At 37.8% G+C, this 21,597-nt stretch overlaps 1 protein-coding gene across 2 annotated transcripts in view; it reads left to right on the forward strand.

Annotated features, from left to right (window-relative positions):
• nectin1b (nectin cell adhesion molecule 1b) overlaps positions 1 to 21,597 on the forward strand; it is a 211,806-nt gene that overhangs the window by 101,215 nt on the left and 88,994 nt on the right. The window contains exon 6 of one of the 2 annotated variants that reach the window (XM_048168947.1): positions 17,449 to 21,551. The exons of the other annotated variant lie outside the window; for it this stretch is intronic. Coding sequence (XP_048024904.1) covers positions 17,449 to 17,458 — 10 coding nt within the window. The 3' untranslated portion in view covers positions 17,459 to 21,551. Of the gene's footprint in view, positions 1 to 17,448; positions 21,552 to 21,597 lie in introns of those variants that run through there. 2 annotated transcript variants of the gene reach the window in all.

Here is a 21,597-nt window from a genome sequence, read left to right on the forward strand (position 1 = left end):
TACCATAAAGACTTGCTAGTTAATCTGGTTAAGAAAGGAACATCCAAATTATATATTCAACCCAATATATACAGTATATGCAATTATAAAATGGTTAGTTCCTATCCTTGATTCTGTGTATCACTACACAACACCCTTAGCAACATAAACTGTATGTTCTCAATTGATATTGTTCATTGAAGCTTACTGTATTATGTAGAAGAGTACTGTAAGAAAGAGATTGAGAGAGCGAGTTTATTACCTGTATTCAGATTTAGCATTTTCCTTCAGGTCAGTCATTTGTTCATAATAAAAAATCTGCTTAAATGTCCGACGTATTATCTTGTCCTTTTAACAGTTAAGGGGTTTTCCCGTGACTGACAGCACTATTTAAAGCATTTGTCAGTTGCATCTTGTTCCATGTTCACAACAGTTCAGTGTTTTCAATGTAAAAGTCTTTGCTACTGACTGACACACTCATAAACACTCACACAGTCTTTGCCGCCATCTAATGGCGTAATAATGTAACTTCTGTTGCTGTTCACGGTCAGGGACTGTTTTTCCCGGCGGAAGGAAGGCTTTTAGTGAAAGTTTACTTCATGAAAGTTTTATTGATACATATTTTTGGCTTTAATATTTGTATTGTGTGGTAACCGTTTTATAAAAGCACTAAGGTACTCAAGGCTAGTGCTGTATTGTGAATAAGTCACGGCTGAAGGGCATTGTTAGGCACGATGCCAAGCGGAAGCGGAGTGCCTGCAACCCCTTCAGCCGTGACTTATTCACAATACAGTAGGGCTGGGCGATATATCACATGCGATTGTCACGCGCATTTCGTCAGTAAAGCCGGTTCCCTGATTACCGCTAAATCGCCATCATCTGCTTTCAAATGAAGCGGCATTTAATAGACAGAGCCGTAGTTCACTGACAAGCTACACAATATTGCGTTCATTATTGAAGGCGATTCATCTGCAATAATGAACGTGATATTGCGTAGCTTGTCAGTGATCTACGGTTCTGTCTATTAAATGGCACTCCATTTGAAAGCAGGTTATGGCGATTTCACGGTAATCAGGGAACCGGCTTTACTGATGAAATGCGCGTGACAATCGCATGTGATATATCGCTCAGCCCTACGATACAGCATAGCCTCTTGTACCTTATTGTTTACATATATAATTTGAGTATATTTTATATATAGTCGAATTTCAGCAAATTCAAACCTTTCAAAAATCAACTACATAAAGATTATAAGATTAATTAGTAATTATTCAATTTATTAAAAGTCCTAATATTCTATTTAACATGATACATGAATCAAGACACCCCCCCCCCCCCCTTTTTTTCTTTTCTTTCGACATTAGTTCAGCAAGGTGGGGGAGGGATATACTATTAGTTATTTTTATTATTATTATTAATTTTTTTTTTATTATTATTTATTTATTTTTATTTTTTTATTTTTTTGTTATTTCCATATTATGAGCCAAATTCACATAATTCTACTTTCACCCTGGCAGCATAATACATTAAAATGATGTTAGGAGAATTTAGCGTTAATTAAGTTATTTTTACCCCCTTTCTAAAGTTATATTGTCAGGCATTTTGCCATTATTTTGACAGGAGGGTTTGAGGAGAGATGGAAGCATTAGGAGGAAGAAAGGGGAACGGGATCATGAAAAAAAAAAATTCAAACTCAGGACACCCGAAACACTGTTGCATAATATGTTGAAGCTTTGCTCACAAGGATTTTTGACTGCTTCTTCATAATTAACCTGGTTGACCATGAAGACCTGCTAGTTAAGCTAGGTAAAAAGCATCCAGCATTCATAGAAATGCATTTTTTTTTTTTTTCTTTCTCAGCAGAGTCTTTTAAATGAATAGCAAAATGTCCTTTTAAAAAACACCCATATCATATAGTCTCAATAATATGTATAATATATCATATTTTAGACATATGGAACCAAAATCTTGCATATACTCCAAATGGTTCAAGAACAGCATGCTATGTACTTTGGGTATGCCTTATTTAGGCGTTTTAGGCATTTTTACAGAAATTCAATGTGGTTAATTCAATGTGTTATTTGCCATTTCTTTTTAATTATTTGTGACATTTACTGAGAATTCCTGTGTAAAAACTGCTTCAAAGTAAATTCTACGCATAATTTTATTCACCATTTTTAACATTCATTTCAATACAAGTCCGTTTCCTCCTCCTCTTCCTCCTACCGTCTCTGCTCCATCACAGGCAGATGTGAATGTTCCCGAAGGGAGCAGCACGATTGAAGACATCCACGACGCATATCTGCGATTTATGACGCCCCTGTCCCCTCCTTCCACAGAGGCCATTTTCTGCTCTCTGTGGGAGGAGATTTGCTGTCTGTGATGGAGTATTCACACTGCAGGACACACAGCCAGTGCGGAGTTTTCTCTGGCAGTGATCATCCTCCTGTGCTCTTCCCCCCGTTGTCTTCTCTTCCCCTCCTCCTGTCATCACGTTGTCTGTTACTGTTGTGAGCATCAGTCCTGGGAGGGTGTGTAAGTGGGTCAGACAGTAACCCAGGGTCAGAGCCTCAGCAGTGAGTCACTCATTAGGCAGAGCGCACCAAAATTATCCAGGAAAAAACAGACCCAAAAACAACACAGAGGAAAGCTAGCATACTGCTTATTGTGCAGTATGTACTGAACACTACTTACTATATATTTTAAATGCAATGCAATGATAAGCATAGAACTTAGTCAGGGTAGCGCCATATTTATTTTGTAAGGAATAGAAGTAGTGTGTGTTCAGTGGATTGTGCTGTTGTTCAAAGTCACCATGAATTTAAAATGTACAATTCTTTTTTTTTTTTTTTTTTGATGAAATATTGCAGTATTTATTATGCCAACATTAAAAACATATCGATTGTTTCACTGATTTTCAGATTTTTGAAATTGACATGTAAGCTAGGACATGTATTCATTGCATGCCATTGTCTATCCCTCACAGCTTTGTTTTTATCCATGTGAAATTCAATATGGTGTCTACCCTGATTGGTAGTAATCAAGGAGGTCAATAATGCCATATATACCAAACATTGACCCCTTGGTATAAGGATCAATGATGTGACTTGTCTATTAATTTGTTCGTTCAATCAATCAATCAATCAATCAATCAATCAATAACATGAGTATCAGTTTTTTTAACTTCTGAATTTACATTTATTTTAATTTTTAAGTTTTTTTTTTAAGTTTTTGACTTTAAAAGAATGAATGAAATTAAGGAAAATCTTCTTAATTAGTTTGGCATAATCCATTATTGTTATTTCTTGATTGTTAATATTTGAGGAAAAAAATCAAATTAAAGTCATGTGGTGCAACCAACAAATCAAGAAATGTTATCATGTTTAAGTATTTAGTTAATATCATATTTAATCATGTTGAGGTCAATAAGTCTCTCAAAATAATAGATAATTTTACCAACATCGCAAGGTCACTCTCTAAAAACTTTAATTAAAACAAAAATGTTTGAATCAATAATTGATTCAATAATTCAAAAACTACTTTTTTTTATTTGAAAAACATATTTAAAACATTTTGGAAAATAATGATGAAGATGTATTCAAGGTTTAAGGAAATTATGTTACTACATTTTTCTTGATGTTTGATTTTAGTAGGGCTGCCCTCAACTAAAGATTTTTCTGGTCGACTAGTCACACATTTATTAATAAACCATATAAATCATAAAAAATAGCTTTTAATGCCAACACAGCCTAATCAGCGTTCGAGCGCCACAGCGCACCATCAGAAATAATGATTATGAATGCGTCGGGGGAAAACTGCAAGGAGATTGCTTTAACATTTTAATAATTAATTGATAAACTAGTGTAGTTTTCTGTATTTTTGGCTGCAGTGATGAAGTTGGCGATGCTGACTCGTCATCTCTGCAGTAGTGCAGACACCTATATGCATGTTTCATATGGATTACATAACTGAGAATATTTGTTTACCATTTGAATTTGTTCATTTAAAAGTAGACATTTCGTTTTCTATAGATACATTTTTCATGTCTGTGAGGCAGGTTTACATGGAGTTTCGGTTCTTTTTTGGCGCACTTAAGTTCACAGAGAGACAGCAGAAAGCGCACCCTGTTTGCTTTCATTAATTAACAAAAGCACAAGTTTTGTCATTATTGTGAGTGCACACAAATAAAAGTAGACTCTTCACAGATTCAAAATATTTATTACTCTTATCTGTTTGACCAAAAATTGCAGAGTATTTTAAGCGCAAGTGATCGTACCGGCGCCTCCAAACACTTGAATACCCCACATTTTAATGTTAAAGTGTATCAAATTGCTATTACTTACATGTTTCAGATGATAAGCCATATTTGAGGTCGATGAATGATAGGCGAGCGTTTGGATGTCTTTCACGATGTACAGTAATTACCACATAGACCAGCTGTTAACTAAGCAACTAATAAAATTTTGGTCGACTAAGCCTCTTCTCGTCGACTGACGATCAGCAATGATTTGAGATACACTAAAAAAAATTTGTGTAGGATTTACATTGAACCACTTTTTTACTCAGAAATGGCTAATTTCACAAATAATTACAAAGAAACGGCAAGTAACACATTGAATTAAACAACATTTTGCAGTAGAATAACACAATAGTAAAACATTTCTATAGACTTTGTTCTATTTACAACTTCAATTATTTTTTATTTTTTTTTTTTTATGTAGTGCATGTTTGTAGCACATACTGCTAAACATACTATATGTTCAAGTTTAACATGGTTATTGGGGTTTGTACTAATTTCTAACCCTAAGCATTACCAGTAGTGACGCTTGCCTCACTTCTCTCTTCTCTACTGACGCCAGCTGCTTCTGACAGCCTGATGAAGGGGACATGTTTGCATTTGACAAACAGCACAGCTCATCTGCTAAAAATGATTATTAATTCAGTCTTGTTTGGGTCAGGATCTCATGCGTATCAGCTTAGAAACGTCAAGCTGCGGCTTTATCGTGTTCTGCAAGAGCCACGCATGGGCAGTTATGATGCTCAGTCATTCCGATTATCTATCAGGAAGAGAAATTGTTTGATACGAGGATGCCACAACTAAATGAGATTAGACCAGCGCTTGGTTAAGATGTCTAAAAATTCAACCCACTCTTTGGAGAAAATATCTCATGAGCTGCGGATGCCAGCACGAGTTCAGGTTAGAGCATAAAATGTGTCATCATCTCTCGATGTCAACAGTTTTCCGTCATGTTATCACTTTCAGCGCAGGCTTACGTTCAAAGGTTGAATTTTTTAGAACTGACAGTTAAAGGGATAGTGCACCCAAAAAATGAAAAATCTGTCAGTATTCACTCACCCTCATGTCATGACTCGGTGCTGTTATAGTTAACTAAATCTAAACCACCAAAAATGAATAAATAATAATAATAATAATAATAATAAATAATAATAACTAAATAAATAAATAAATAAATAAATAAATGTTTCTTTGTTTCTAAAAAAAATAAATAAATTAATAAATAAATTAATTAATTAATTAAAATAAATAAATAAATAAATAATAAAATAAAATAAAATAAAATAAAATAAAAAATAAACTTATTTTATTTCAGGTAGCTTCCAAGTCAACATTTATCATTTTCATTTAGTTTTGATGTACTCAGATAAAATTAAAACTAAAATAAAAATGTATAAAAAATGTAAAGATATATAAAAAATAAAAAAGAACAAAATTACTAAAACTTTAACAAATTAAACAATTAAAACTAAAAGTATAAAAATGAAAACTAAATCATTATATTATCAAAAACTATAATAGTATTTTATTGACACTAATATAACATTGGTATGACTTTCTTTATGAAAAATTTCTCCTTTGGAGTTCCATAGAACAAAATAAAAGCAAAGATTATTTACTCATTGAGGGTGAGTAAATAATTACAGAATTCAAATTTGTGAGTCAACTATCCTTTTAAAAACGGAAAAATAAACTTGTACAGTAAGTGTTTAATTGTCAGTGCGTCTTTACAAACTGAGGGACAAGTCAAAATTATTTTCTGAGGTAATTGGCAACATACCACAAACATTGTCAATCAGGCTTAACTTCGAACCCTGAATATTAGGCCATATTTGACTAAAGCGCAAACCCTTGTAAGGAAGAAAGGAAAGAAACGATAGCTAGTAAGAGGATGGAGGAAAAGTGAGAGAGAAGGAGCCTTTTGTGTGGCTTTCTGGAGAGAAAGTTTGCTTGTTGAGTTTAGCTCGCTGATGAGGATTTATCCTTTGTGGCAGCATTACATTTCCATGACTTCACAACCGTGGGCAAATCCAGTCAGGAGAGTAACAAGCAATTTCTGTCTCTCTCTCTCTCTCTCTCTCTCACTCGCCATCTCTCACTACTGAGTAAACACATCCTCCTCCATTACCGGCCCTCCCTAACTTTCTTTTTATGTCACTCTCTTTTTCCTATTCTCCCTCTTTTTTTGGGGGGGGGGCTCATTCACTATATTCTGCTCACATTTCTCGCTGCTCGATTTCCCTATCTGTATATTGGCTTTCATCTAGTCTTTCTGCCTCTGTTGGACAGTTTTCTGTATCAGAGCATGATGGTGATAGAGGTTAGGAATGTGAATGGCCTCCTGCACTGTGATGCTGCTTGTATAGACATGCTCATACATATCAAACAGCAGCAAACCCTTAAACAAGAATCACCTAGTAACAGGCTAGGTTTATTTATTTATTTAAAAATCTTTATTCGTTCAAGTTATTTCAATCTTTTAACAGTCCTACACTCTAAAAAATGCTGGGTTGAAAATGGACAAACCCAGCAATTGGGTTGTTTTAACCCAGCAGTTGGGTTAAACTATTGTTTAAAAATTGTTGTATTGTTTGCTTAAAATGAACTTAAAATATGTTGTAACATGTTATGAATATGTTTAATAAATGAGCATTTATTAATAAGCTTAATGAATAATAATTAAATTGCTTATTAATAAATGATCACCTTTTGATTATTATTGTTGCCTCTAGTAATTATGAGTCTGATTTTTAATTTTCAACCTAATTTGGGTTCATTTTAAGCCAGCCATATAGTCATTTTTAAACAATATTTGTGTTAAATAAAACTGGCCAGCACGTTGGGCAAACATTTAACCCAACCGGCTTTGTTAAAACAACCCAATTGCTGTTTTTTTTTTCCATTTTCAAACAACTTGGGTTGTTTTTAACCCAGCATTTTTAGTGTAATATTCAATAAATACAATTCCATACTTGAGCTCTGACTAAACACAGAGGTAAGAGACCATGATAGTCACATATTTTTTACATTAGTTTCAGCAACAGCACAATTTAATTTGGGGGGGAAATAAATAAATAAATAAATAAATAAATAAATAAAAAATCTTGAAACCATAATTTCCATTGCATGTGCCAAAATCACATAATTCAATTTTCTCTCAGGCAGCATAATGCATTGGAATGGTGTCAGGAGAATAAACGCGATGGTCTACTGAGGATACCCAAATTATTAATGTTTCGGTTATGACTAGTAATAACTAGATTTCTGTGGTTTTTAAGGTGTTCTGATGGTTGTATAGCTGCTATGGTGTTCTGGATGGTTGATAGTTAATAATAATGTATAAGCACGCTTAAATTACAGTTGAAAGCATAATAACTGGGAGTGTGAGTGATAAAATATGCCCTAGTTAGTAAGCAGTAACAGTATTTCATACCCCTGAACTCCCCTGGAGTCTTTCTCTCGCAAACATATTACAACATAAACACCCGCACATTCGCACAATGCTGTTTTTCTTCACACGCATCTTCGACACTATCTGGTGAGAGCTAAATTCAGAAGTGTCGTCAATCTCACATGAGACGAGCAGAGCAGCTCATCAGCTCATTTAGATTTATGACAGTGATGGCAGCCGCCTGATCCCTGACTGACTTTTATTTTATATTTATTTATTTTTTATTCTGTGTATTTATAGATGGTGTTCTGTGAATGCATGTTCATTATAAAGTAGCTGTCAAGCATCTGTTCAAGTCAGTCTCTTTATTAGCATGCAAGCTTAGTGTTTATTTATTTACTTTCATTTACATGTTACCTCCATGGTTCTCAGAGAACATATGTTAGACCGCGTTTCTTCGCTAGTAATTGTCAGAACAGATTACACACATTGAAAGACATGCTGGTATGGAAGAAAATGAATGTAAATAAATGTAAACACTAGCTAGAGATGAATAAAAAATGTTGTCACAGCATTTCAAAGCCGGTTAATGATTAGCCAAACGGGAAGACTGTGATGCTGCACGTCACGCGTTATAAATTCACGCGCTTTGATTGAATTATAGTGTTTCATGGTTCTTCGACCAGTTAATCCCACCAGGGTTCTGGTTGTCCATTGCAACTCAAGGTTACGACAATATCTGCATATTCCCAGAGGTTTGTTAATAGGCGGTTTCTTTTGTCAGCTTTAATGGTATCAGGGCAGTTGGAGACACACTGCGAGTGAGGTTTTATCTATCTTCTGGCAGGTGTAGCCTTTGGCGACGTGGCATTGAAGTCTGCGATCCCCCACGGCCCCTCACGCAACCACGTTACATGTCTGTCGCCTCGTTCCGCTTCCCTGCCACCCGATGAAGAAAAACAGCCAGAGACTGCTGAATTATTGGTGTTGTGGTAATATGATTACTCCAGCGTGATTAACAACAGGCCCACACGCATTGTATGTGGATTTTCCTCTAAAGATGCAGTTCCTGGGGTAATGAACGGCACCTAAGTAGCATAGCGGTTTTTGTTTTTTTAGCTCAGGGCTTGCTAGCTCCCTAGCTAATAAAAATATGTTCAAAGAATGTTTTGGTAACATTCCCATTAAGTTATGAAAATTAATTTCTAAATGTTCTCTGAACATTTTAGGGCCCTATTTTAATGATCTAAGCGCATTTTCTAAAGTGCATGGTGCGAGTGCACTTAGGGTGTGTCCGAATCCACTTTTGCTAGTTCAATGACGGGCGCCCGGCGCTTGGTCTAAAAGGGTTGTCCCTATTCTCTTAATGAGTAATGGGTGTGTTTTGGGCGTAATGTGCAAGAAACCAATCAGAGTCTCACCTCCCATTCCCTTTAAAAGCCAGTTGTGCTTTGGCGGATTCGCTATTTACATGGCGGAATTTGCAAGCGGAAAAACTGAATGCTTCTCTAGCAAGGAAATGGATCTGCTCGTACATGAGGTTAAAGCACATGAGCAGACCATCTATGGGACAAGCCAGATTCATCTTTATGCACACAATAATAATCTTTTATTTTTAATATTTGTCATGTTTGTGTGTTGCTGCACATCCCTGTGTGTAATAAGCAGAGTGTACGCGCGTTGTTCACCCGCCTATAGGTGCATATTACTAATGCACTCTTTAAATAAAAAATGTGGCAACACGCCAACAATGCGCCTGAACACACCTCGTTTTCAGACCAGCACGGGCGCACAAATGGACACAAATGCATTTCTATTTAAAAAATGTTGTGCAGGATGTGACAATGATAACTGCGTCGGTCTGAAAGTAGCAAAAACACTTGCGTCGCGCCTGGCGCCGCATTGCACTGGGTGTATAATAGGGCCCATCATATTTTCATGGTTATACAAACGTTAAGGAAACATTCCATTTTATCACTTTTTGTAAACATTGTGAGAACATTTCTTTTGTGTTCTCTGAACATTATGAACCAAGTAGTAACATTTAAAAACATTAGACGATGATCCAACTAAAATGTTTCCGAATAAATGAACGATATATAAATAGCGTTTTTGTGCAACCTGGTCTTATAGTAGAGACGTACCCGTGGGCACGTTTTCGCGAGACACAAAATTACGTACCGGCGCGTACGTCTCGCTGCAGTTTCCGACAGAAACGAACGCTAGAGGCTGGTAAAACGTCAATAGGCGTTTTTGCTCATTTTCACACGGTTTCGATGACAGCCGGGGTCGGATTATGGATGAATAAAGACTCGTTTTCGCGTCTCCTCGCGCAATATGATGTTACGACTTCAAAACGCTTCTTACCGAAGTGCCCAATTTGTAAACGAACGTACTTTGGTCTTTGTGTCGCTTAACCGGCTCTATACATTTCGCTTTTTTTGGCCATGACCAAGCTCGTTCGGTAGCTCAGCCGATATGGAGTTGGACTTACGACGAGGAGTCAATTCCCCCTGCCTGGGTACGAATCCCGTGAAAGGTGACTGACGGCAAAAAAAAAGAAAAAAAAGAGAGATCTAAACGAGCTGTAAAACGGTACGATCGCGGACGCTTCTTACGTGACGTTTGCTTTTGTTAAAGGGTTACTTCAGGATTTAGCATTAAGCTTTGTATTAGTAGAATACCACTAGAATTTTCGAATTACCGTTCTTTCCCCCTTCATATCAGCCCGAGATGAGAGATTTATGCATTTTTATTCTGTAAAAAAGCCTCAGATGACGCAAAAATCATCATTTTGCGTCATCGGAGGCTTTTTTGGCCAGAGGCTTAAAACTACAGCCAGTAATAGCAGGTAGTTCCGCATTTTTTCACCATGCCCATACATATGCGCGTTTGAGGTTACTCACGGACATAGATCAAAGATTTTATCAAAAGTGGGTGTCAATTATATTTTTAAGCTTACAGTAATTAACTTTATTTTGTCTGCACTACATCAGTGGTTCATCTCGCAAATTTATCAGTCTCTGCAGTCATCTCAACCAATACAGCAACAGGCTTTTGTGGTAACGTTAGCATAAATAGATAAATAGACTAACTCAGTTTTACAGAACAGTGGCTTTACTTTGATAACAGTCAACTTATATGCAACTTATATGTAATTGTCTATCTAACGTTACTTTACTAAGTTTGCAGTTTTACTGCTACCTACAACACTACATATAGGCTACTGTGTTATCAGTCTAGTATCAGCGAGTCTTACCTCTAGGCGAAGACGAACAGTACCAGATGCCCAGGCTGTTCGTCCTCTGGGAAAGTGAATATCGATGGTATCGCGGTGTCCTTCAGAATGGTTCTCTTCATTGCAAGAATATTTGGTTCGTAGTCCTCGTGCTTGAAATGGAGACTACATATTCTGCGTTTTTTTTAGGTTTTCTATAACGGTGTCATCTCCAAACTTCGGGTGTTTGATGGCCCGCAGCCACTGTTTACATCGCTCCAAATCTTTAACTTAATCGGAAAATGATGGAAACTTACTTGTCCTTTCCTGGTTTTGGGTGTACATCCAGGTACAAAGCAATTTAGCACCATTTCGCTGTAAATGTATGAACTAACTCACGATTTATAGAATTAATATGTAACAAAGCAAGCCTAGTTGTTTGAATTTTCCTGGTAATGCCGCCTGTAACCGATAGGCGTGGTTTGGGCGTGGCCTCGCAAGGGTAGCAAAACAAGTGCATTCTGGGAGTTGTTGTCTTTCATCCACATTAGACAAAAATACATTTTCTGCCTTTTCTCAGTCTAGAAAGCTCCAAATTCAAAAATAATTTCACATTTCTACTACATAAATGACCAATTTTAAATACACATTCATCTTTCCAGGGGTGAAGTACCCCTTTAATGCTATCGGGTAGGTTTAGGCGTAGCGTCGGTGGGCCGTTTTTTAAAAGCGAAACGGAGCGCAAATGTCAAATCGAGAACCGCAGCAATTCGTCTAAAAAGCAACGTCATAAAAACGTACCGCATTCACCCTATTATCTGCTCCGGCAAAAAAAAAAAAAAAGAACACGCTTTTAGCGCCGCTCAGTGGACATTTCAGAGCGAAACTGCAGCGATATGTACTCATTGGTACGTATTTCGCAACTCGCGAAAACGTGCCCACGGGTACATTTTCGTCATGAGACCAGGTTGTTTTTGTGCTAACATTTTGAGAATGTTATTAAAGACCAGATAACTTTGAACGAACATTTTATTAATGTTACTGGAATAACGTTTGTTCATAAGGTGCGTTCACAACATGTCATAATTACCATAATTCTGACATTGCGACTTGTAAAAAGGCATTCACATCCTGATAGAACTCATAATTACAACTTTCTGAGAGCTTCGACTTGTACTATGTGACGCTGTACCACCTGACTGCTGCAGATTCATATTGGTGTTGATAATGAGCATCACGTGCTGTCATCTTGTAATTACGGTATTTACAACATGGCGTGAACGCAGGAATAACTTTGAGTTGATTTTGAATAACTAATGTTCTCTATGCTAACTCTATCAACAGAGCTAGCATTGAGCTACCATAGTTCAGCTGAAATAAAACAAATTTTCTAGATGTGTTTTTGATAGTGCGAGAGGAAGGTAAGAACATATATTGAGAATCAAAGAGTGGTGAAGTGCAGTGTGGGATCTTTTCATTCCCTGCCTCAGTACTTTGTCTATAAAGCAAATACTGCCATTGATTAGCTTTGCAAATTAAGGCTTCAAGGACTTTGTCTATGTTCTCCATACCTTTGATTATCTCAGAGCTCTTGTGTGCCTGATGGAGTCATTTTAAAGATCTTTAAATTAAAGGATCTATAGGGTGCAAATGAGCTAATAGCAGACTTTAAGGAAAACTTAATATTATTTTATGTCCGCTTGTTCTCATTTTCATTTAATTTTACCTATTGTTCTAAAATATCTAAAACTGAAATAAAACAAATGTAGAAAAACTATACAGACATATAATAAACTAATAGAAAATAAAACTGTGTATACCATTAAATTTGAAAAGATTTTGCATAGATGTTTTCAAAAAAAAAAACTTGGGTGGCAAATGTTTATAGGCGTCATAAGGGGCCTCCGGATTTAAATAATCTGCTATAATTTTTTCATGGGGGTCATTTTGCAATTTTCGTGTTTCTGTCTGGTTAGGGCTAGTTATGGTGTGTCATAAATATAGTAGCAGTATAAACACATGCCTTCAGCAGGAAAAGAATGAGGGGCACAAAATGAGTTTACCAATTAGAGTGATGGAGCGAGAGCTGAGGAGATACTGTCAGAAAGGTGCACTGAAGGAAAGAGGAACGAATTAGAGAAAGAAGACTGGTCCTTTCAACTCTTCCAGTCCTGTGGATTCCTCTCTCTCTGTATAATGAAGCCCCCAGTTCATCTAATCCCATTAAAGGCCAGATTAATACTTGAGAGCTGATAGCTGAGAGAGTGGCCGCACCACCGGCGGCCAAACCACAGTGTGGACACTGACTAAACCTAGAATAGAAAGAGCAGAGCAAGGAGAAATGGAGACAGGGAGAGAGGTAGAGTACACATAAATGGGTTCCTGTGTTTGAATGGCTTTAGCCGTGGAGTGTCACAGTAATTAAACTTCAGAGAAAGACTTCACAAGTCAAATTGTTCCCTTGACCCCCCCAATATGAGAAACAGCAGCCTGTTAGTGTTAGCATTTGTCATTAACATTAATGAGAGGTGTTTGAGAATTTAAAATAATGGTTTAATAGAGTCTAAGCAGGAAATGGAATAATTTGTAAGCCCATTATATTGTTAGCCCTTATTTAACCAGGAAAGAAACCTTGAGATTAGAAATGTGGAGTGTCCTAGCCAAGATAGGCAGCTAATTAAGCTACACGCAAAAGTTAAAAAATAAAATACAACAATAAATGTTTGAAGACCATGCTAAAACAACAGTTTTAACCAGACTATTGTGATTGACTGGTCTCCCAGCCTGGATAAACTGGTCTGTTTTCTGGTTTTAGAGGGGTTTTGGGGCACCTGCTAGCTGCCGGCATGGCTAGGAGGCTAGGAGACTAGTTAAACAACTTAAACGCTATTGGTCAGGATGGGTAATCAGCAAAACCAGATTACACCAGCTTTCTCCTTATTTTCTGTCCTAATAGCGAATTACAAACATATCAAAGTCATTGTTTGGTCAGAAACATATTGCAATGGTAACAATCTTCCACACTCTAGGGGGCGACATAGTTATCTTAAAATTAAAAAAAGACTGTGCCTTTAAAGCAATATGTTGTTAGCAGCTTGCTATAACCATGTCAGCAGTTTACTGACTTAATTTCACTAACTTGCTTACGAGGGTTATCCTCAAACTGTTGCTGTCATGAAAGTAGTTCACTTGAAAAAGAAAATTGACCAAAGAAGCAGAACATTTCTGCTTAAACTCGTAACTATGAACGTACTAGCATTGTGTTATGAATTGCACATATTTCAAAATGCAACAATGCATGAAATTGAGCTTGTGTAGCTAGAAAAATTTCCGTTTGTGCACTTTGTGTATCTTCTGGAAGGGTGCTATGCCTTTTTCTCTTCCCTATTAGCATTTAACTTTATATTCTTAGATTAAAGGACGAGATGGATTGAACCCCTAGAGGTTTTTGCTTTTTATGACCATAATCCTTCACAAGATGTCTGAGCGTGTCAATGAGAAATATCTGACCATCCCCGCGTGTGTGGTGGGTACCAGACGGTGCTCTGCCAGGTCTAGAACGGAAGCTCATTAAGGAGCTGGAATATGTCAAATGCAGCTCACCCTGACCGCCTTATTACTGCCTATATTCAATAAGTCACTGTCGCATAAGGCAGTCAGAAACCTTCACAATGCAGCCGCTGACCTTTTTAACCGGCATATTCTATTAGCGCACGTAAATGGCATAGGCTTCAAGCTGAAAATATGACGTGGAGTGTCTTGTGTCTACTGTTTCGTTGTTGTAAGAAGTTGTATTTTGCTGCTAACGACGCACAAGTGTTGTGTGAACACAACCTGTGAAGGACACATTTGCAAGTTGTTTGATGAAACTGATACAAGACGTTGTTGGATGTCTTAGGCCCGGTTTCACAGACAGGGCTTAGATTAAGCCAGGATTAGGCCTTAGTTCAATTAGGGCATTTAAGTAGCTTTTATAAACTTGCCTTAGAAAAAGAAAAAAAAAACATTACTGGTGTGCGTCTTGAGACAAAACTATGGCACGGCAAGTTGGTTTCAGTTAAAACAGCTCAAACATGCATTTTAGTCTGGGATTAGGCCTAAATCTTGTCTGTGAAACCGGGGGTTGGTTTCTTTCATTGTTGTGCTACATAGAGCCAATCAAACAATCTGATTTGGAGTGGGATTTTGGATGTGACGCAAATAAAAATGAAAAGACCAACAAAATGATGATTGTTTCAGTTAGCTTAACATTGAATATAGCTTGTTGTCGCATTGCAACTAGATTCAACTGGATTTTTGAATCCTTCAGTTATTTTATGTTATATTTGAGTGTTGGGAGATTTTTGCGCTGACCTGTTGTAACACTTGGAATGGTTTGGTTATGTTTACAAGGAGTGCCACATAAAGAAAAGTCTTCAGAAACCGCATGTAAGCGTATAAGCTGTTAATCCAGCAATTGTGAATGATCCGATGCTGAAAAAGTTGCGCGTCTCGGTTTTGTGTATGTGTGTGAGCGTGTTTGAATTTCTTCTCCAACTCTAATTGCTGTTTGCAAATCGCAGTGCTTTGGGTACTTTTAAGAAATGGCTTACTGACTTTTTGCATGGGCTTATTACATGCTGTGTCATTTGCTTTCTGTTGGATGCATGTCTTTTATGTGCTTTGAAAACAAAACCACAACCAGTATGTCAGCTATAACCATGTACAGTAGCCTTGCTAGGGATTCATGTTCCAGCATGACTATAAAAACCACATCACTGGTTAGAGAGATGCTATGAACTTTTGAAAGCAGTAGTGCTTGGTTTGCCTTTCACCTGCAGCATTGGGGGTCTTCATTTAAATCACTGAGTAAAAAAGAAATACATCTATTTCATGAATGGTTTGAGAGAATAAAAAGGTATGCTATGAAATGTATTAAATGTAAACCAACAAGGTCAAGAGCTTCAAATGCAAGTAACCTGTGTTAATGTTGAATCATAATTTTTGAGGTCAGTCAGATTTGTAGACCTGTAGACCTGTTGTTATGAGTGTACTTGTGCTGATTGTTACTTTAAATGCAAGTTTTACTTCCAGACAGATTAAAGTGCTACAGTGAATAACCTAAATAATCAAGGGTGCCTACACACTAGAGTTTTCGCTATCATAGAATGCTTCAAATCCTTTGATTTCAGTAGAGATTGTGTGTCACAAGGACATAAAGAAAAAAAACACAAGATTTTGCAAGAGTAAAGCAACCTAAAGTTGAGAAAAATTTTAACATTTACTGCAAACATCAATGGGACTTGAGTGGCGGGTCCACAAATCACCTATTAATATTCAACCCATTCTCACTCTCAAGGCATCAAATAATGGTCAAGTGCCTTTTGCGTCATTATTAAGACACTAAGGGCCAGATTTACTAACAGCTTGTGCCAGCGCAAACACTCTTTTGGCGTTAAAAAAAAACTACTGTCAGGATTTTCGAAAGACACACAGTGAAAAAAATAGCGTTGAAAAGATGTGGACACCTTTTATTTTCACCGTTGACCTTATTGCATATGCATTTGTAGGGGTTTCCCTTTCATGTGCAAAATTTATGGGAGGAGAGTATTTAAATGAATCACACAATGTGATTTACTAAGGTTTGCGCTTGTCAATTTACTGGTGTTTGCACCATTATTTAATTATGCGCCAGTCTTAAACCAGACACTAACTAGTAGATTGCGTTGGTCATTATGGAAATGATGCGTCTGTGTTCTTTAACGTGTGCATCGTCAGTAGATCACACGCACAGCTTTTCACTCTCATCGGCGCTTTTTTTTTGTGGGAATTGTGCTCTCACGCTAATTTGCCCTGTTTAGTAAATCTGGCCCAAAAGGTAATCCAAGTCGTTGCTATATTGACAAACTTGGAACTCCATTGTTCCACACAGACATGAAGGGCATGGGAAATTATCATCATCTGATGCATAAGGCAAGCAAATGAAAGCAATAGATTTCCTAGTTTGTCGATACAGTGATCTCTATAGGTACCTTTAGAGTCTTAATATTGATGCGCAAGGCATTGACCATGCTTCAGTTTTTGACACCTTGGGAGATAGAATGGGTTGTAAACTATGTAAATGTAGTCAATCCAATTGAGTCGTACCCTTCACAGATCAAATTCTGTCCTTATCCTACTTTTGTACGTGAAACCAATGTCATGTGGTGCAACCAATTAACAAAAACATATGCCAATGGGAAATGTTACACCCCTGCTCTAGTGTATAGGAGCCCTAAGATTCAAGACTTTTGTTCATTATTGTTTCATTCAAAATGGTTTGGGTGTTTATTCTTGTGTTCTTTCTATAAAATGCATGCTCTGACTGAACTTTCAGCTCTTGCTTTTCTATGTGAAGCCGTCCTAATGGGTTGGTTTTGTAGGGTGGGTTGGTGATTACGGGGCGGGGGCTCCTTCCTGTCTCCCCTTTTGTTTCTCCACCCCTATATTCCTTTCCTCATCAAAAATGAGCACCTGCACAAATGCACCTCCTTCCCACCAGAGCACTGACACACTCTCCCCTTCCATCTGTGTTTTCCTACCCAGAATTCCCTAACTTCCCTCCTGATGGCCGTGAGATCCCACCGGAGCCGCATAGTTCCGGCGCTGCCATCGGCGGCGCGGTTGGCGGGGTGGTACTGCTGGTGGCCGCCATCGGGCTGCTCGTCTTCTTCCTGCGACGTCGCCAGCGCACCTTTAAAGGCGACTACAGCACCAAAAAACACGTGTTCGGGAATGGATACAGCAAGGCCGGTGGCGTGCCTGCCCATCCTCCGATGCCCAAGAACCTGCAGTACCCCGACGACTCGGACGATGAAAAGAAGCCGGCTCAAATTAGCGGGCCCGGCGGTTTCGAGGGCGGCGATCGAGATTTCGACGGCAACTCCGAGGATTTGAAGAGACCCTATTTCACCGTAGATGAAGGCGAAAGTCGTGATTACGACGAACGGACTCTCGCCTTCCAGTACGACCCCGAGCCCGAGATCGCCGACGACATGGTCTCCCAAACCGACGGCTCTGTTATTTCAAAGAAAGAGTGGTACGTGTAGAGTGGCATGCAACGACACGGAAAAAAGATCAACGACCTTTTGCCCTCTCCTGCATCCGACCACACCCACCCACCTCCATCACTAGAACCCTCCCTCCATGTGTTTATCCTTATCTGCACATCCCACCCCTGACCCAGTAACCTCCGCCCCCATCAGAGTCCATCGAAAACAGCTGTAGAAAAATAGCTCGCGGCATCAACACGTCAACATCATTGCACATCCTCATGCTTTTAGATGAACCTGCTACAACGGCAAGAAGTTTTCCCACTGACTGATGCCAATCAACATCCAGTAAGGCTGGACAGGCAGGTCGCTTGAAAATATTACAGTGTATTATCCTTTTTGTCTCATTTTGTTGTTATTATAAATGTATTAAATGTATAAAAAGAGACTGTAACTGTTTTGGAAAGGGGTATATTGCTGATCATGTTGTGAAAGTCTTACACTGGATGTACGATTATTTTTTTATTGTTTGTCTTTTTTTAATCTCATTAGCATATTACCATTGCTTTTACATTAATAGTTTTGTTCATTTTTATATAGTCTTGCTTTTTATATGGAGTGTTGGTTAACAGAAAATGTGGAACTAAATAGTCATGTAGTCATGTGTCATTATGAGGTCAAAGGTCACATTAACACTATTGTGTTTATTGGAAACATCATAATTCCGCAGTTCTTGGCACAAAGGCTGCTTCCATCCTACATCCTACAGGACCCTAAATGTAGGTCCAGAACTAATGAACAGGGTCCGAAAATGTGGCCTGAAAAAGCCTGAAAAGCGTACAATCCAATGCGGGAGAAAAAAAATGCATGTGGGTTCTGACTGCTCTCCAAAAACAGTATTTATTTTAAGACCCAGCTATGCTGAGAGCTGAGGAACACATCTGCAGCGTTAGTCATATGCACACTGCAGTCAAGCATGCCGAACGGGGCCTAGACAGATATACTACACCCACCCACTCGCCCCTCAATCTCCATGCCAGTCTTAGTCAGTCCCCATCCATAGATCCACCTCGGATGTGCCATCATCACATGCAGTGTTTTCATAGCGATGCTTTCCAAAATCCATTTCCTCTGAAACTCTTAAGACGCAAAAGGATAATCCTGTATAATGTGGTGTTGTTAAAAAGACAGGGTGTTTGTAATTTAGAGTTGGTGATGTGGAGTGGTCAAAATGTTTTAAGATCTTGTAAATATGAACAGGTTCAACGGTAATGTTTAGTTCCACATGGGATTGTCAACCACTATTTAGAGCCTTTTGATGGAAAAAGTTTTTCCAAGTGCAGGTAGCGGGAAAGGCATGGGTCATGGGAATGAAATTGCGGAAAAGTCTCAAGCCAAAGTGAAATCAGAGGTAAACATGGCAGCAGCTGGGCATCACAGACAGGCTTGTTATGTACCGCTGGATCTTTGAAACCACAGGATCTGCTGCAAAGCCAGGAATCATTTCCAAATCCTTCCTGATCCTCTATAAGGAGCAGATCTGTTGGCTACAAATAAGTATGTATTTAAATAAATAAAGTGGTTGTTCATCAAGATACTGACACCTGTTTGGCTGCAAAATGTACTAAGCATTCAGGCCTTTTTAATGTCTTTAATCACTCTTTGTTTGGTTCAACTCTCACTTTTTGTGGAAGGGTGGGCAGTTTTCCACTTAAGGATTGTATTTCCAGAGACAAATAACCTCCCTAACTGCATCCATATCACCCTACAGAAAAAATGCATTAGTGGAATTTATCATGGCTTGTCCATGAAATATTTAACTCTCTTGCCAGCCTTAAACGGGACTCTGCACAAGACGAGAGATTAGGATGCTGAACCTTTGTAATCACATAGACAATCCGGGAGGACCTGTAAATGGAGGAAACTCCAGATGAACGCCACTTACTAAAGAATTCTTGCCCATGAGCAGGTCCACACTGAATCTGATGGCTCTTTTTTTTTTTTTATTTCTGCATTAAAGCTCAGAGTACCACACTCTTTTTGGTGGATGAAGCCATTGTCAAAAGAATCGACACAATAAACAAACTAGAACTTGCAGCCGCAGATTCCTTGTGGTCCTACCCATGAGGAAAGTCGTAATATACAAACATCTAAGTTAAATATGAATTAAAACTTTAATGGTAACCCATGCACATCTTGATTTGACCTAAAACAGACCACTTGATGATTAACTGTACATTTGTTGCTTGGCAAACCTTGTATTTTAGCTTAGTAAGGTCAATGTGCAGCGTTATACAAATTACAGTGCCTATGACGTGTGAGATGTAAGGTTTTATGTTTTTTTTTAGATCTGTACATATTGTTTTCTTTTTTTCTTTTTTAGAGTTATTGTGTCTTGTCTGCCCTCACTGTACATTTTTACGACATTGACATGATAAACATATGAATCAACAGAAGTTGGCCAGCGCGGTGGAAAGCGTATCACCTGGACTTCGAGTATTATAGAAGCTGTATTTTTACCAGATTTTATAAACCCTCATAAATAGAAATATTCTCTCTCTGCTTCATATGACATGACAAAAATACAAAAAGCAGCACATCGCTGGTCTGTCAGCACTTTGTTAACCAGCTCACGACTGGAAACCTGCTGCTTAATCAAGGCCGTCATTGAAAAGACTGGCATCACTTCAGCTAAAGCACAAGTTTTTGTTCCCGAAATTTATTTAGTACATCATTTTATATGTAGTTATTTTCATATCGCTTTCATTTCTCTCTCATTCTTTCACTGACAATGTGCCCCCAGGGTTTCATCAGTTTAAGGGTTTTTTTTTTATTTTTTTTTATTATTATTTTCTCAAGCTAAGCACAAGTTATCCATCCACCAAATAGCTACTATGGCTTTAAATGTCAAATAAGAGATTTCGAGCGACTACAATTAATATTCATGACCCATATCAGCTGCGTTTTTTGGTTTATTGTTGTTGTTGTTGTTTTTTCCCTTGGAGGATCAGTTGATGTTGAGGCTTCTAGCAATGTTAAATAGCATGGGCATACTTAGATATTTTCTTTTTGTTTTATATATTGTTCTACAGACAACATATTTCTTTTTATTCCTTCTTTTATATGTTCCTCTTTTTCTTTAGATATAAAGATTTTAGATTTTTCATTCCAGAGTCTCATGTCTTTCTAACTGCCCACTTCAAAGCCTGACATTCCACTGTAAATAATGTACCTTGAAAACTATAGCTGGGTTTACTGTATGTAGGGGGAACAGAAGTGGTGGAGTTTCAAGTCTGGACGTTGACTGCAAACTGAACTAGAAAACAAATTAGACCGCTCAGACGGCTGGAGATGTATAGCTTATTGCCATAAATCTACTTTGACATTGACTTGGGTAGATAGGTTTTGATATGTTAATGGGTTCTGTATAGAGATGTGGGTATGATGCATTACAATGACTTTGTACATAACTTCAACAAAACAAACAAACAAAAAAACAAAAACATAAAGAAAGATCTTGTCTTCATGCAGCCGTGTGAATGTATGTCTGCTGAGGTCGGTAATGATATGAAAAAAATATATATATTGTTCACATGTGTTGACCCAGTGAAGTAAACTGTATTTGCTTTAAAACATTAAATGATTTCAATGTTCAAAGATGCTTTTATTTGTTATCTTCTCTTTACACTTCACAATTATGCAA

This window comes from Megalobrama amblycephala, linkage group LG19 (assembly GCF_018812025.1).
Source record: "Megalobrama amblycephala isolate DHTTF-2021 linkage group LG19, ASM1881202v1, whole genome shotgun sequence".
NCBI classification, from domain to species: domain Eukaryota; kingdom Metazoa; phylum Chordata; class Actinopteri; order Cypriniformes; family Xenocyprididae; genus Megalobrama; species Megalobrama amblycephala.